The sequence below is a fragment of the Sus scrofa genome, chromosome 8 (assembly GCF_054392235.1).
Source record: "Sus scrofa isolate SSC_HxYL_T2T_F1_AM1 chromosome 8, Sscrofa_HxYL_maternal_Yorkshire_Landrace_v2.0, whole genome shotgun sequence".
NCBI classification, from domain to species: domain Eukaryota; kingdom Metazoa; phylum Chordata; class Mammalia; order Artiodactyla; family Suidae; genus Sus; species Sus scrofa.
The window spans coordinates 85,285,300-85,302,527 of NC_139390.1; the positions used below are offsets into that span (position 1 = coordinate 85,285,300).

At 40.4% G+C, this 17,228-nt stretch overlaps 1 protein-coding gene across 14 annotated transcripts in view; it reads right to left on the reverse strand.

Annotated features, from left to right (window-relative positions):
* The window catches only part of DCLK2 (doublecortin like kinase 2), a 179,890-nt gene that overhangs the window by 157,268 nt on the left and 5,394 nt on the right, over positions 1-17,228 (reverse strand). For all 14 annotated transcript variants that reach the window (XR_014812820.1, XR_014812819.1, XR_002346402.2 and 11 more), the window contains exon 2: positions 1,563-1,897. Coding sequence is in view for 10 of the 14 variants with exons in the window: in XM_084972726.1 (XP_084828852.1) it covers positions 1,563-1,897 (335 nt within the window). In the remaining 4 variants the exon portion in view is untranslated. The remainder of the gene's footprint in view (positions 1-1,562; positions 1,898-17,228) is intronic.

Sequence of the window (17,228 nt, forward strand, 5' to 3'; positions counted from 1 at the left end):
TGGGTAGATTGTGCTTTAGTTAACATTTTCACCCATAAATATTTCTGGTTGGAGCCCTTCCAAAGATAATTTTTTGGGATAATTATTAAAATTTCAGTGATTTCTATTTCAATTCGACATTCGACTTCTATATTTCACTTACTTTCCTCCTGTACAGCATTCCTTTGGAGATTTCCAAATATGTCTCAGTTTAAAAAATCTCCATTGCATTTCCTATTTATATGTCATTTAGGCTTTCTAATTCATTACACCTCTGATTTTCATTTTTCCATTGATAAGGTATGTTAAATATCTGTCTTCCCCATGTCCACCAAGAATCAGCTATTTGATTGACCAAACCTCCTTCCTGTACTGTGGTCTAATTTATTTTCACTGATCTGCAGGATGAATCTTAAGGTGTTTTGTGTTGTGCTGTGCTATTAACTCAATTCATAAATTGTCTATTTCCATTCATACTGTGAATCTATCTTGGGGCAGGCTGCCATAAAGTATTATCCCTTCTAATTATTAATTTAACTAATTAGAAAAGTCACTGTGACCTCACCATAATCTACTGGAATTATCAGAACCTACTCAAAAAAAATTTTTTTTATGTTTAAGAAAGAACCTAGCAAATAGACTTAGTCTTAGAAAAGTAGAAAACGAACTGTGTCTTTCCAGAAGACACTGCTCCAGTGATTTTTATTGTTTATCCTCAGAACTACATGAGCCAAACGCTTCAAAATAAACTAAGTATGTTAAAGGGAAGAAACAGAATGGAATAAAGAAACAAATTAAATGCTGGAAACCATAATGTTTAATACAATGTAAAACTAAACGACTTAACTTTATTGAAATTGGGATAAAATACACTTTAAAGGCCACATGCTTCTTTTCAGGAATGATAATCTGAATGTAGGGAAACTCGATATTTGTATAACTGCCATTCATGCATTCTTGCAATTGGTTCAACTTTTTAAAGTCCACTCAATTCCCTGTATATTGTTACCTGAACTTGGCTTGCATTTTCCTGTGTAATTTGTGTAGGTTTTTCAGAAATGTTGATTAATTACCTCCATTGTTCCCTGTGAAACTTATATATGGACATTCCTATAAAAGTACTTTCTTTAAAATGCATTGTCTGTATTATACATTAAGTAGGAAGAAAGCCTTTTCTAAAAGCATTAAATATCTTTTCCCTTTATTCCTGTGATTTACCCAATCCCATAATGACTCTACTGATCAATGGATGTTTTTGTTCTTAAACAGAGAATGTACCATCTAATGGAGGAAGCCTCTTCAACTTAACTTTTCCCTCAAAAGTTGACCTTTCCCTTCCATTGGCCATAAGAAAGAAGTACACGATAGATTTCTCTACATTTACTTGTTAGATATTTGGGTAGAGACAGGGAAGCCACTTGCATTTTTCATGATACAGGCTCATACACACATACACCGCTCACAAGGAGGACACCTAGAAATTTCTAATGAACTGAGAAGTTCATCTTGTTAAATATGGAGCCACCGTGGTACAGGGAGAGCTTACAGGTCAGATGGAGAGCTCGGCGGTAGAAACCTCTTACCTGCTTTCCGTCCAGCGTGCAGAGCCTCTTGACCACTCCTGAGTCCAGTTTAATGGCTTCGGTGATATCCGTTAAGACCTGTTCGAAGGAATGAGCCGTCTTCTTATTTAGAAGGATCCGCACAGCTTTTCTAGGCTTCACTCCACTTCGAATCACAGTCACTAACTTGGGTTTGATGAAATCTTTACTTTCCTTCACTTCACTTTTCACCGCGGAGGGAGGAGCCACGGCTCGGGCAGGCCCACCCTTGATGTTCACAGACCAGTTCGGATTAACATTTTTAGTGTAATCGACTTTACGAAAAGGTTCGTTGGATGCACATACGTAACTTTCACCTAAAAAGCAAAAATCAGTTTTATCAGTGTGGCTATCCCCACCATAGGAGCATTTTGTATGAGGCACGAATGCTGGCAACGCATTGAGTGAATCCTAAACTTAACAGGCTTGGCATTCTCCTCATACCCTACACTTAATAATACCATCTAGGTCGGTTTTGAGAAAACAGCATGCACTACAGAGTGAAATGCCCTGGACAAAGAAACTAGAGAGCTACCTGGGTTTTATTCTGACCAAATGTCACCCTGAATAAGCCCTCTGCACTTTGCTTCTCAACATCATTATCTGTGAAGTGAAGTTGTGGAATCAGGTATATTCAAAGGTACTCCCTTGTTCCCAAAGTCCACTCACTAATATAATTTCTAATGTCTCATTCTGGAAGAAATGACTATCACAAAACTGTACCACAAGATAACATAGTCATATAAAAAATAAAACTATTTTTCTCCTCTTTCCTATTACAGATTTCAGTCCTAATCAAAGAAAATTTACTATAGATTTCACATAGGTGACTAGATTTTACTGTTACTTCATCCTTTACTCAATTAATGAAGCACTGCAGAAATGAAAAGTTTTGAGAGCTCAAAGAAACAAACCTCAGGCATTTTTTTCAGGTTTTTTTTTTCTTAATTGAAGAATGTGAATTTTTTTTTTTTTTTTTTTTCTTTTGTCTTGTTGTTGTTGTTGTTGTTGTTATTGTTGCTATTTCTTGGGCCGCACCCGCGGCATATGGAGGTTCCCAGGCTAGGGGTCCAATCGGAGCTGTAGCCACCGGCCTACACCAGAGCCACAGCAACGCGGGATCCGAGCCGCGTCTGCAACCTACACCACAGCTCACGGCAACGCCGGATCGTTAACCCACTGAGCAAGGGCAGGGACCGAACCCGCAACCTCATGGTTCCTAGTCGGATTCGTTAACCACTGCGCCACGACGGGAACTCCCGAAGAATGTGAATTTAAACAATTGGTTTAGGGAGTTCCCAGTACGGCACAGCAGAAGCGAATCCAACTAGTATCCATGAGGATGAAGGTTTGATCCCTGGCCTCACTTTGTGGGTCAGGGATCTGGCATTGCTGTGACTGTGGCGTAGGCTGGCTGCTGCAGTTCTGATTCAACCCCTAGCCTGGGAACCTCCATATGCCACGGGTGTGGCCCTAAAATACAAAAATAAATAAATAAACAAAATAGAAATATTGGTTCAATACGTCAACTATATGTCAATACAAATAAAATAATTAGTTTAAATAGACAGTCTTTTCTCTATCTACTTAAATGAGGAAGGATATTAAGTAGTTAAAATGATGTGTTCACTGCTCATGTAGCCCTCTGCTTAATTTTTACTAAGTTAAACATAAAAACTACACTATTTGTCAGTTGGCTAACTGAGTCCATGTTCATTAATTTTAAGTTCCAAAAGTATATGTTCAAAAATAATGATTTTTCATAATTACATGCTGAAAAATCACAATTTTCTCCCCAGGAAATTCAGAAGTCACTCAATTTTTTTAGTCTCAACTTTCTGGCATACAAGATAAAAAGGTAACCAAGAAGGACCTGCTGTATAGCACAGGGAATTTTACTCAATATTCTATAATAACCTATATGGGAAAAGAATCTGAAAAAGAATGGATATATATATATATACATACAACTGAATCATTTTGCTATACACCTAAAACACAACATTGTAAATCAACTATACTCCGATAAATTTCTTTCAAAAAGATATAAGGATTATACTCTAGCATTTTCTCTAAGACATCTTCTAACTCAAAAAGAATTCATTATATTTTCCACATATTCAGTATATTGGCCTCATTCTTAACATTCGATACGAGCCTTAAAGGCTAAAAACAGAAATAACTGAAATAGTGAAAGGGAATTCTTAAAGAAAACCCATTTAATATAGGTATTTAACTATTATCAGGATATTCTTAAAATCCTGAGTATGGAGAACTTAAAGACTCCCAAAGGCACAGGAACAATTCAGTAACAGGTCAGACAGAAGGAGGATCTGCAAAGAAGAGTGTCTTCTATTTAAGAGTCTAACTGGGCCATGGCCCAAGAAAAGTTAGGGAACCAGTCACAGGCTTTAACGCCGCTTCTACACCAGTAACTGCAAATCTAGCCCGACCATCACCATTTAGTCAGAGATTTTCATCTCTATTAAGTTTATCATTTATCACAATGTAGTCATCTGGGGAAATGGCATGTAATTTCAAAAGGAGGTATAAATTCAATAAAACAGAATTATACGTCACATGCATGTATTAATGAGCTAAAATAAATCATTACAATTTTGCTTTAATTTTATAGAGAAAACTACTCTCCTGTTGAGAAGCTCCATGATAAGAATTAAATTGTATGTTTTGATCCAAAATATTAAGATGGAAGATAAACAAGGAACCTCAGCAAGAAAAAGTGATTTTTGTTTGTTTGTGTTTTTAAGGCCAGGGAGAAGTCAGCTGGGGGAAAGCTTTTTCCTATATAACGAGAAATGACAATGGTAAAACAAGAACAAATTTAATCTATCAGATTACCTTGATCAACCTAATCCCTGCAAAGCTGATATATCAACCAAGAGAGCTGCCTTTTAAATTTGTCTGTATTTTGCCTCTTTACATGGGTTCAGAATGTCAGAATGAAAATAGGGAAAAGAAGACTATTTCTTCATTTGTTGGCACGTAGCTACAGATAAATTTTATTCTCTTCCCCTCTCCCTTCCTCTCTCCATTATGTTTCTATTAAAAACTTGTGGATCAGTTCTATGATAAATATGCAGTTTTATAAAAATTTTATTGAATTATAGTTGATTTACAATGTCATGTTAGTTTTAGATGTACAGCCGTGATTCAGTTATAGATATATGTAAAATATGCTCAGATTCTTTTACCTTGTACATTATTAGAAAATATTGAGTATATTCAGTAGGTCTTTGTTGGTTATCTATTTTATGTATAGTAGTATGTATTTGTTAACTTCAACCTGGCAATTTGTCTTGCTCTACCCCCTCATCTTTCCCCTTTGGTAACCATAAATTTCTTTTCTATGAGTCTATTTCTCTTTCGTAGACAACTTCATTTCTATCTTTTCTTCCAGATTCCACACATAAGCAATTATCATATGATGTCTGTCTATCTATGTTTGGCTTATTTCATTTAGTATGATAATCTCTGGGTCCATCTATGTTGCTGCAAACGGCATTATTTCATTCCTTTTTCTGGCTGAGTAATATATATATCTATATATATAGATACATATGTATATATCTATATATATCACATCTTCTTTATCCACTCATCTCTTGATAGACATTTAGGTTACTTCCTGAGAAAGTATAATTTGAAAAGATAATGTACCTCAATGTTCACTGCAGCATAATTTACAATAGCCAAGACATAAAAATATGTAAAGTTTTGAACCAGGGCTGGCGAAGGCCTGCTAGACAGAGCCTCACCCTTTTCTACACCCATGGCAGACACAACAATAGTTCACAGTGCCCTCTTAAGCACAGACACCCCCCTTACTATTTGCACTGAGTACCTACTATGCACCAGCTCATGTACTAGGTGCTAATACGACAGGAGACCCACCTTGACATTCTTGGCACTCATGTTTCAGCACAAAGTTTCAAGACACAGTTTGGAGGTCAGACCTATGATTCTGTATACTGGGCATACAAATCCCCATAGTACAGCTGTCACACCTTGATAACTGCAGGCACCAAGATAACCAGGCTAGCTTCCCCTGGTCCGCTGCCCCAACTCTATCAAACAACCTACTGATTATAATTTTGTCATTTACACAGATTTACCTACAGGGAGAGACTATGCTGACAAAAGCATTTAAGATTTTCGTTCCTGAGGCAGTTACAGCTCTGTTTAATCAAACAGTAAATTCTTATTCTTTGTTTTTTTTTTTTATTTTTGTCTTTTGTTGTTGTTGTTGCTATTTCTTCGGCCGCTCCCGCAGCATATGGAGGTTCCCAGGCTAGGGGGTTGAATCGGAGCTGTAGCCACCGGCCTACGCCAGAGCCACAGCAACGCGGGATCCGAGCCGAGTCTACAACCTACACCACAGCTCACGGCAACGCCAGATCCTTAACCCACTGAGCAAGGGCAGGGATCGAACCCGCAACCTCATGGTTCCTAGTCGGATTCGTTAACCACTGCGCCACGACGGGAACTCCTCTTATTCTTTGTTAGACACTAGGCACCTACAAGATGAATTAGAAACAGTCTTCCCCTATCCAGTTTCATGCTACTGTAGGGATTCCTGCTTAAGATGTGTTACCCCGCTGCCAACTTGTCACTTCCCCTTTCTCCCCATCCTGGAGAAGAACATTCCTCCCTATTCAAACTCCTCTGCTAGGAGCCTAGGGTCACCCCTCACCCTTCGGCTTCCCTACGCCCTACATTCTGACGTCAAGTTCTGTCCACTCTATCTTTTAAATGTTTCCAAAAATGCTGCTCCTCTCTGCCCTCATCCCCACCCACTTCCCACCTGGAACAATGCAAGAATCTTCTGTTTTCTGCTCATTCTCCAGAGACAGAACAACTTTTCCAAATGACGGTGCATTTTCTGCTGCCACTGAGATAGTTGAAAAAGCATAGCCTCAAGGAATGAACCTTGATATACTGGTAAACTACTGCATTGTGAGAGAATTTTAAAAACTCTCACCAGTACATATTAAACCTGAAGTCAACAAAACAAGGGATAATCATCTCATTTAAAAATTAAATATTTAAAGTGTTATGTGTATATACACATATACAAACATATATATACATACATACACATATATATATATATATATATATATATATATATATATCTAAAACCATACAAGGATATATGAAAAATAAAGCAGCCCTTGAGGTCCAGAATTGATCTGAGATTCACAGCTGGACCTCAGTGTTACAACAAGCTGATCTGACCTGTGTTCTTCTGCGCGACGTCACCTCACAGAATATCTATATCAAATGAAGCTATGTTGAGACTATGACAAAATGACACAAAAACAAGGTCACTCAATGACTGCCACTTCAACTGTGGTTTTTTCCTCAATCAAGTCTGCCATCACTATAAGTAGGATTTCATGGGATACCCAATCATAGAGATTGTCCCTCTTCTGACAGCACCCAATACAGAATGAGCCCCTGCTTCCTTAGAGTCTCCTGGAAATTATTCAACCAAAACCTGATTTCTATGACAGCTCTAAGTCCCTCTTACTGCGGCCCTGAGGTACCCTATAACATTCATCCTTACTTACTGCAGTGAGTAGTAAACTCAGCTTGTTCAATTCTGGGTGTGTTCAGAGTTCCCGTCGTGGCACAGTGGTTAATGAATCCGACTAGGAACCATGAGGTTGCAGGTTTAAACCCTGGCCTTGCTCAGTGGGTTAACGATTCGGCATTGTCACAAGCTGTGGTATAGGTCGAAGATGCGGTTTGGATCCCACGTTGCTGTGGCGCTGGCGTAGGCCAGCGTCTACAGCTCCAATTAGACCCTTAGCCTGGGAACTCCATATGCCGAGGGAGCGGCCTTAGAAATGGCAAAAAGACAAAAAACAAAACAAAAAAACCAAAACTCTAGGTGTGCTCTTGTTGAACTTTAGCTAAAGGAAACTGAGCTGCATACGCACACCCAAACATACTCACATTGTCTCTGTCTCTCTCTGTCTCTCTCTCTCTCGGTCTCTAAAAAGAGTCTTTGACCTTAAAACACTAGTGGGAAATCATTTTGGACATTATGATCACATTATTACTGTACTGAAGAGTATCTGCATTACAGAGAACAAACTAGGAATTGCCAGAGGGGAGAGGAGTCAGGGGAGGGTAACATAGGGGAAGAGGAGTAAGAGTTACAGACTACAGGTTTGGCAATAAGTCAAGTCACAGAAATGTAATGTATAGCACAGGGAATACAGTCAATATTTTAGAATGACCTTGTATGGTGTGTAGTCTATAAAAACATCAAATCACTATGTTACACATCTGAAACTAACACAATATTGTTAGTCAACTATGCTTCAATAACCGTTTTTAAAAAAGATATTTGTTTTCTGTAAGAACAAGGATGGAGAGAAACAAGAAGTGGTTTATGCACCTTAGCTGTTTTCAAGCACAGTATGGAATAGAATGTCTTTCCACTTCCTCTGAAGCATGGCCATGACTTCTTACCACATCTGTTTAACGACACTGCATTACTTCATCTTCAGCAGGTTGACAAACAATTGTCTACAATTGTGTGATACAACCCGGCTTCTTGTTAACCATTAACTTTCATCCTTCCTCAACCAAATGAATTGCCTCCGATTGAAGAGGCAAGAGCCATTAAAAGCTAAGAACTCCCCCTGTTTCTTGTTCTCTGAAGGCTTCATCATTCCAGATGTATTTCAATCTCTGCCAATTTCCCCTAACCCCCTCCGTCTTCAGTGACAAGGGTACTCTCCTTCTGTTCAATGTTAGGTCCTTCTCCTGACGCTGAGGTTTCAGAAACATTCTTCCCTCCTCTGTTTAACTACACAGGACCATGTACAAGTGTCTCCCACTTTGACTCACACAAATCCTCCTCCTCTCCACTCTGCATCCCACTCTACCTAATGTGTTTTTGGCTTTCATCCACTGCCGAGCTAGAAAGCTCTCCTCATCTGGCTCTTCCTACTTCCTCGCCCACTCTTTGCTCTGAAGACACTGCAGCATCCCGTCTGCTCCCTGCACACCCCTGACTGTAATGCCCTGATCCCAAGCACTTCTCTCCCGACTGCACAGTGCATCTTATAACTTCTATTGGTAGCTTCTAAAGGCACTGGAAACAGTCACAGTTCTCTTCCTGCAAATCCTTTTCTTCCTCAGCTTCCACGATCTACTTTCTTTGGGTGTACTTCCTTGGTTGTCTCTTCTTGGTCTTCTTCTCAGGATCCCCCTTCCCCATGCACCCACCTCATCCTCCTTAGACTCTGTGGGCATCTGCATCCATCCCTACAGCTTCAGCCACTGCCCAGACCCCGAGGACATCTCCAGCCTGGTCCTTTCTTGAATTCATACTACCTATGGAACATCCCTAGCATATAATCTATGGATATCTCGTATGCCACCTGTCTAAAAGTAACTTCACCCTCTATTAGTGCCATCCCATCTCAGATGCTTCTGTTTTAGAATTCCCCAACTTAATGAGGTCACCAACGACACAGTCACCCTGGCAAAAACCGAGACGCCTATCTCTGTCCTCTCTTTCCCCACATTCAACAGAATTGGCAAAACTGTTGACTTTGGTTTAAGCATCCCCTTCAACCCTGCCTTCTCTCCTTTCTCCCTGGATTCGAGTAGTTAAGCTCCCTGGTTGGGCCTGACCCTTCAATCCCCCACAGAGCTGTCATGGCAAAGTTTTTTAAAAATATATATCTTATATCTCTTGCCTGCATTGCTGCCTTTAGAACAAAGTTCAAACTTCCCAGCATATCACATACTGCCATTTCATCTCCCACCACCTTCCCACAGCTTCCTAAGTTTGTGTTGCACAGTATATTTGCAATTTCTTTCCAAACTCATCATATCCTCTTATTCTCTTTCTTACTTGCTTGAAAAAGCTCCCCCACTCCTCCTCTCCCTTTATCTCTTTGTTTTCACTGACCAGTCAAGATTAATCACCCCTGGCAAGGAGGGAAAGCAATGACAACTCTGCTATATTGCTCAAACTTCCATGTACTTTAAAGTGGCTCAATCACTTAGGAAAAACTGGTGGGCATTATTTAGGGATGGATAAACTGACATCCATCCTATGTTTCCACCCCAAGAAAATATCCTGGAGAAACAAGCTATGCAAGAGTTTCAGAGTTCCCCTCGTGGCTCAGCAGTTAACGAATCCGACCAGGAACCATGAGGTTGTGGGTTTGATCCCTGGCCTTGCTCAGTGGGTTAAAGATCTGGCATTGCCATGAGCTATGGTGTAGGTCACAGATGTGGCTCTGATCCTGTGTTGCTATAGCTGTTGTGTAGGCTGGTGGCTGTAACTCCGATTTGACTCCTAGCCTGGGAACTTCCAAATGCCGTGGGTGCAACCCTAAAAAGCAGCAGGAAAAAAAAAAAAGCTGTACAAAAGTTTGGATGAATTTTATAAATCATGGTGCAAAAGAAGACCCAAGAATAGAATGCAGTAGGATTTCATTTCAAAGTTGAAAACAGACACAACTAAACTATACCAAGTAGGGATACTTTCATCAGTGGTAAAAATACAAAGAAAAGCAGGAGGTGGGGGGTTGTTGAAACTTGGAAAGAGTTGTGACTAGGGAGGGACCCAGGGAGAGCTTCTCAGATGCTGGCAATCCTCTACTTCCTGACAGGGCTGGGCATCACAAAGGTCTTTCCAGCTACTCACTGGGCTGTACATGTATGTTTTATAAATTTTCTGCAGAGATGTATTTCATAATTTAAAAATAAAAATTTGAAAATTATGTCTAAGTTGCACTTGTTGTATACTGAGCCTACTGTGTGTTAGCATCTCATCATTATTAATTTTTTTTTTTTTTTGGCCCTTTGTCTTTTTTTAGGGCTGCACCCATGGCATATGGAGGTTCCCAGGCTAGGGGTCCAGTCGGAGCTACAGCTGCTGGCCTATGCCAGAGCCACAACAATACTGTATCCAAGCCACATCTGTGACCTACACCACAGCTTACAGCACAGCTGGATCCTTACCCCAGTAAGTGAGGCCAGGGATCGAACCCACAACCTCATGGTTCCTAGTCAGATTTGTTAACCGCTGAGCCACGACGGGAACGCCATCATTTATTCTTTACCTGTCTCTTCTGATGGTTCTTAGAGGAGAATTTAAATCAGGTGATTTTTGTTGCAGAAGGAGTGATGCCCAGGCCTCACCACAGTTCCACTGAACCAGAATCACTGGAAGGTGGGACCAGAACATGTGAGTAAGGCAACTTCATTTCACAGTTCACTCAGAACACAATCTCTGGTTACAAACGAATGCCCAGACTGGAAGCTCTTTGAAAACACTGACTGTCCCTTCTTCATACTACCCACAGCTAGTCCAGCACCTGGCATACGGCAGGCACTCAAAACATGTTTGTCAAAGCAATGATGAAAATGCCTTGTTCCAAAACAAACTTGGAAGTCTCGTGGTTTGGATCCACATCACTTCCAGGTAAAACATTCACACAATGTAGGTGCTGACACAGAATGACTGTGAGAGACTCAGGGTCAGGGTCCTGAAGGGCACCACGTACAGTCTGAGATTCTCTTAGATCATGCTAGTCCATCAAAAGGCAACCCAAGGCACACAGGAAAACACGCAGGCTGTGAGGGCTGCCTAGTACCTACCAACTTTTTTTCCCCCCACTTCAAAGCATCAAGAGTCATAGTACATTTTTAGTCCAATGTGTTTTTCAATCAATGGAGTATGTGTGTATGTTATTTATAAAATTACAAATACCTAAATGGAAACCTGTGCAGTTGGAAGTTCCACAACAGTATTTTTTTTTCTTTTGGCCATGCCCATGGCATGCAGAAGTTCCTGGGCTAGGGACTGAAGCCGTGCCACAGCAGTGACAATGCTAGATCCCCAAACCACTGAGCCACAGGGAACTCTCAGAACAGTATGTTTTAGCCTCTTTCATCAGTTACTGTAAAAGTCTCCCACCCACCTCTGTTAAAACCTTTACATTAACTGCCTAACATCACTAATTAGCTTGTAATTCTGAACTATTTTGACATTCATGGCAGAAAATCCATTAGACAAAATTTGGACATTGAGACTACACCTAACTCTTAGAGAGGAAGCAAGCACTGAACTTCATGATGAAAAAGAAAAGCTGTTTTCAAGCCTAAAGTACAAGGACTCTTCATGCTTAAAGAACCCTCCCATACCACCACCACCACCACGCATACACACAGATTTAAACATGGTAACAGAGAAGAGGAAAAACAACAAGAAAAGTATGGCTGATCCTTTAGGTCTAATATCAGCAAAAAACCTTAGAAACCTAAATTCTTTCCTAACTTCCAAAATTGAGCAAAATATTACTTCCAAAGGAATGTAACCAAGGAAAATAAATTTGGGTATATTGTATCTATTAGATGGTTTAACGTCCTTAAGAACATCATTTGTGAGATTGTCCTACCGGGTGGATTAGAATGTGCCTGTCTCTATCTAAAGCACATCAGGGAGTTCCCTTCGTGGCACAGTGGTTGACGAGTCCGACTAGGAACCATGAGGTTGCGGGTTCGGTCCCTGCCCTTGCTCAGTGGGTTAACAATCTGGCGTTGCCGTGAGCTGTGGTGTGGGTTGCAGACACAGCTCGGATCCTGCGTTGCTATGGCTCTGGCGTAGGCCAGTGGCTACAGCTCCAATTAGACCCCTAGCCTGGGAACCTCCATATGCCGCGGGAGTGGCCCAAAGAAGTAGCAAAAAAAAAAAAAAAAAAAGACAATAAAGCACATCAAAGACAAGTTGCCTCACCCAGATGGTTAAGGAAAATAGAAGGTAAGGGAAAGTAAAACTGACTTACTTTTCTGTGGTGGCAGACAACTTAATTGGGTCTTGTACAGCGCCCAGAATTTAAGTGTATGGGAACCAGCAAAGTAACACAAAGAACACTGCTCTCACCTGGATGCTATTCCCACCTGCACTCAACTGGTGCATCTCTGGACCATTGCTGCCATATTCACGAAATGAATATAACAGCCTTCCTTAAGGGTAGGGCTGAAGACACAAAATGAGATCTTTCATTCCTAAGACCAGTGCTCCTTCCACACATCTGAAGGCAAGAGGCTGAAAACAACTTGCCTCCTAAAGTCACCATCCAGTGGTACAGCCTGTGATACCTTCCACAGCAAAAGGGAGAAAAGCTACACCGAACATCTGAGTATCTAGGAAGAAGTGTCTGCAAATACATTTCAACAAAGAAATGTGGGAGGAGTTAAGACCAAAGAAATGATGTAAAGGTAAAAACAAAAATGCTACTCACTAACCAAAAAGCTTTAAAGGAAAAGCTGGGGAAAAAAATTCTATCTAATCTCCCAGAAGCATGCAACCTACAGATCAGATCCATGATCTGCCTTCTTGCTCCTCAAACAGGAGTCAACTATAACCCATAATCTATAGGAGTCCACCATGGCAATTTCAATTCTATACTTGCATTGATGATAATACTTAAAATGTTTATATCACCCTATTCTGAAACATCTGAAGGACTACTTCTAAATCAAGTACAGCTAGGCCACTCTTTGTCCACAGCCTCAACTCCAGCATCAAATGGTTGTAACCTTGCTGGGAGTTAATGAGGAAAAAGTGGACTTATTATAAGTATAAGACATATGCACAAAGAGTTAAGGCCAGAGGACATAATTTACTCTGCAGGAATGAAGGTTCACTAGCAGGGCAAAAGTGACTCTTTACAGGGCATTCTGAAGTAGAGCACACCAAACCCAGCATTCAGCACCATGGGTACTCTGGGAACCACAATTTGAGTAAATAATATCTGTAGCTTTATGCTGTTATTTTGCATTTTTATTGGTTATACAATGTTGCTGCTTTTAGGTTATCAACTTGTTTGCACAGTATTTGTGTGAAAGACCTACATGCCACCAACCTTATATATATATATATATATATATATATATATATTTTTGTCTTTTGTCCTTGTTGTTGTTGTTGTTGTTGTTATTGTTGCTATTTCTTGGGCCGCTCCCATGGCATATGGAGGTTCCCAGGCTAGGGGTTGAATCGGAGCTGTAGCCACTGGCCTACGCCAGAGCCACAGCAACGCGGGATCCGAGCCGCGTCTGCAACCTACACCACAGCTCACGGCAACGCCGGATCGTTAACCCACTGAGCAAGGGCAGGGATCGAACCCGCAACCTCATGGTTCCTAGTCGGATTCATTAACCACTGCGCTACGACGGGAACTCCTATATTTATAAATATTTAAGTGACAACATGTTTAAAGTAATTAAAGGTTTCTGAAACTTGACTATTAGGCTTTTACTTTGTTTTTTAATTTTAATTATCCCAAGCATTGCAAATATTTGAGAAATGTTGGAATTTTAAGGATTTTGAGAAAGGAATCTTCAAACCAAAATGTGCTCATTTAATAGTATTTGCAAGTAAACTGGTGCCTAATTGGCTCATCATCTGAGTAGAGATAAACAGAGTCTCCTCAGCTTCCTCTCTCATCCCTTAAATTTCACTGTGAGCTTAAGAGGAAGGCCTGCTTGGCTCCAGGTTTAAGCAAATAACTGATACTGAGAAAAGCTCAAAAGGGTTCAGTGCAAGTGATGAAAGATTCAGAAACCAGATGTTTGTCCAAAAAGGTGGTGATGTTTAGGGGATGAGCAGGAAGGGGAAAAAGGAAAGTCTGACCACCACCTAACAATGTCCAAAGGGCTGCCAGGTAGCTCCATTTGGAGTCTTACATAGCTCCAAGGGGTGACACTAAAATTACAAAGGGGAAGTTATAAGGACACATGTTTCAGTTTAAGATGTTGAAAACCACTCCCATTTATCAAAGAGTCACTGCATGCTAGAACTCCTGCTAAGTGTTTACATGCATTACAGGGTTCATATGGAACCTTCCAGCTCTTGGCCTTGATCACCAAACTGAGAAGAGATGAGTTTACATCAGGCTTTCTCAAGTTCTTTCTCTCACAGAGGTTTGATGAAGAATATAACTAGCAGTAAGTTTCCACAACTCCCTTTTTCTCTTCTTGGTTCTTTGGCAGATGAGATAAAACATAAGAGACCAAGATAATGAGCAAGGATATTGGGGAAGAGAGTGTCAGTCATTGCCTTTAAGGAATAATTACATTGTTGTTACATAAAAATTAATCTGACGTTTGTAAAACATACACAGGGAAGGAGGAAAAAAAATCAATGACACTTTAAAAACGTCCACTGTGATACACCTTGGCTGCAAGTGATTGTATTTAACCAACATATAAACAGAAGGTAACAGAGTAAGTCATAATTGTAGATTATTTGTTATGTTGAGATGGTTAGTAAATGTTATAGTGTAATCAAAAGTACTAGAGTTGATTTCACAAATCAGTATATTCCCATTCCTTCAATCTCTGAGATAGTAGCATCTGAGAAATTACAAGATGGCTAGTTAATTGCTTTAGGCTGCAGGACATGAGGCAAAATGATAAAATAGCCTAGACTGGAATAAAAATTACAGCATGCCTTAATGAAAGAGTATTCATCTAAATACTAGCCTTGAAATACATGCCCAATTCATAGAATTTAAAAGGTATTATATAATGTAGACTGTATTTAAACTACACATGAATTAAATTTTCTAAAGACAATGCTTAAATTAAGAATGTTAAAAGATAAACAAAACTAAGTCTTAGTTACGTCAGAGAACTAACTCAAACCAGACCCTGAAAATATTAGTCGGCTTAGACTAATGCTGGGATTTAAACACATACACTCAAAATAAAGGTAGAAGAATTTAGCTATGGAATACGTCTAAGAGAAAAGTCAAGTCAGGCATCTCAGACAGTACAGAAATTGATAAACTGTCAACATATAAATATAATGCATCCTTTTTTCTTGAATAAAAACTTACTTGAAAATTGAAATATGAAAAGAGGCAAGGAATGTTTGCCTTTTGCATGAACTTATTCTATCTCTGCAAATCTAGCCCATTGTCCAGTTGACGGTCTTAACAAAGAAAGATTTTTTTTTTTTTTGTCTTTTTGCTATTTCTTGGGCCGCTCCCGTGGCATATGGAGGTTCTCAGGCTAGGGGTCCAATTGGAGCTGTAGCCACCGGCCTATGCCAGAGCCACAGCAACGCAGGATCCGAGCCGCGTCTGCAACCTACACCACAGCTCACGGCAACGCCGGATCGTTAACCCACTGAGCAAGGGCAGGGACCGAACCCGCAACCTCATGGTTCCTAGTCGGATTCGTTAACCACTGCGCTGCGCCACGACGGGAACTCCAGAAAGATTTTTAAAGACACAAATATCAACCTATTCTCATCAAAATATCTTCCATATGGCACAAAAGTAAAATTAATCATTATCTATCATGTGCCACAAGTATGTGCTGATAGGAAAAAGGAGTGAACAAGATGACTGTGGTCCCAGCCCTCACTGGGCTTGTAATTTTCTCTTTCCTGAAAACATTCTATGGAGAAGATTCTTCTACAGGTTATTGAGGGTTCTAAGAACCCCATCTGAACTTGGGTAACCATATCTGGCCAATTTTTAAAGAGAGACATAGAGACAGGTCATTTCTCTTTTCCTCTTCCAGAAGAATTTCCCAAGATCACTGAACTTTGAGGGGTAAGGGGCCTTAGCAATTACCTAACCTTTCATTTTACAGATGAGGAAACCAAAGCCAAGCAAGGCCAGGCAGGCTGCACAATTTGCATACACGGACCTCACTACACAGGTGTATAGCATAACGCATTCGGCTTCAGGAACCATACAGCAAACATCCTAAAACGGTCTTAACATCTACAGTGACTGAGGAACTACCACAACTTTCATTTTCCAACTGTAAATAATGAACAGGTGTGGCTGCAGCAGTGCAGCTGACACAGGACCTCTGCAAGCCTCGGGGGTCAGAATGGAGACCATTTTCTCCCAGAAGGTAGAGCACAGCAGTGAAGAACCTGGAGTTCAAAGGCCAAGAAGAAAGGCCTCAGGTTCCAGCGTTTTCCCCTACCCCACCAACTGGTGCAAGGGGATAATTTCTTTATCCTGAGTCACAGCCTTCCCAGCTGTAAAGTGGAGAGACAGTACAGCCATATTCCATGAGGCACAACAAGGATTAAATGAGATAAAGCACAGACCGTAACTGCATATAAAACACCTAAAAAATGGTAGTGATGCTGAGAAGAGAAGGCTCCCTAATCTTTAGAGTAATGGTTGACTTTATCAATAGAAGAGAGAAATATAAAGGTGGTGGGAGCACGGGCGGTGGAAATGTGAATAACAGGACCGAGCCAGGCAGTACAGACCCACAGAAACTCCCCTGGCCCCTCTATGAGCAAAAAAGCAGTTTGAAGACCACCTCAAGGGAGTTGCCTTTATTTCATCATAAGACCATAAAAATATCCATTTCCATAGTTTTAAACCTCATGGAATATTAATCTTTTCTTATTACTACCAATGTATCATTGTGTCGTACCCTAATCTTGAACAAGCTCTCCCAAGTATCTCCTTTCTTCCCTCCACTCTTCAGAGTTCCTTATTTATCAAATGAAAATTTATCTTCCCATTATCTCTGCAAAGAGCTTCTGCAGCTGTGACATAGCAAATCTGAGTTCCCGTTTTGAGGAAACGAGATGAAGAGAACCATCAG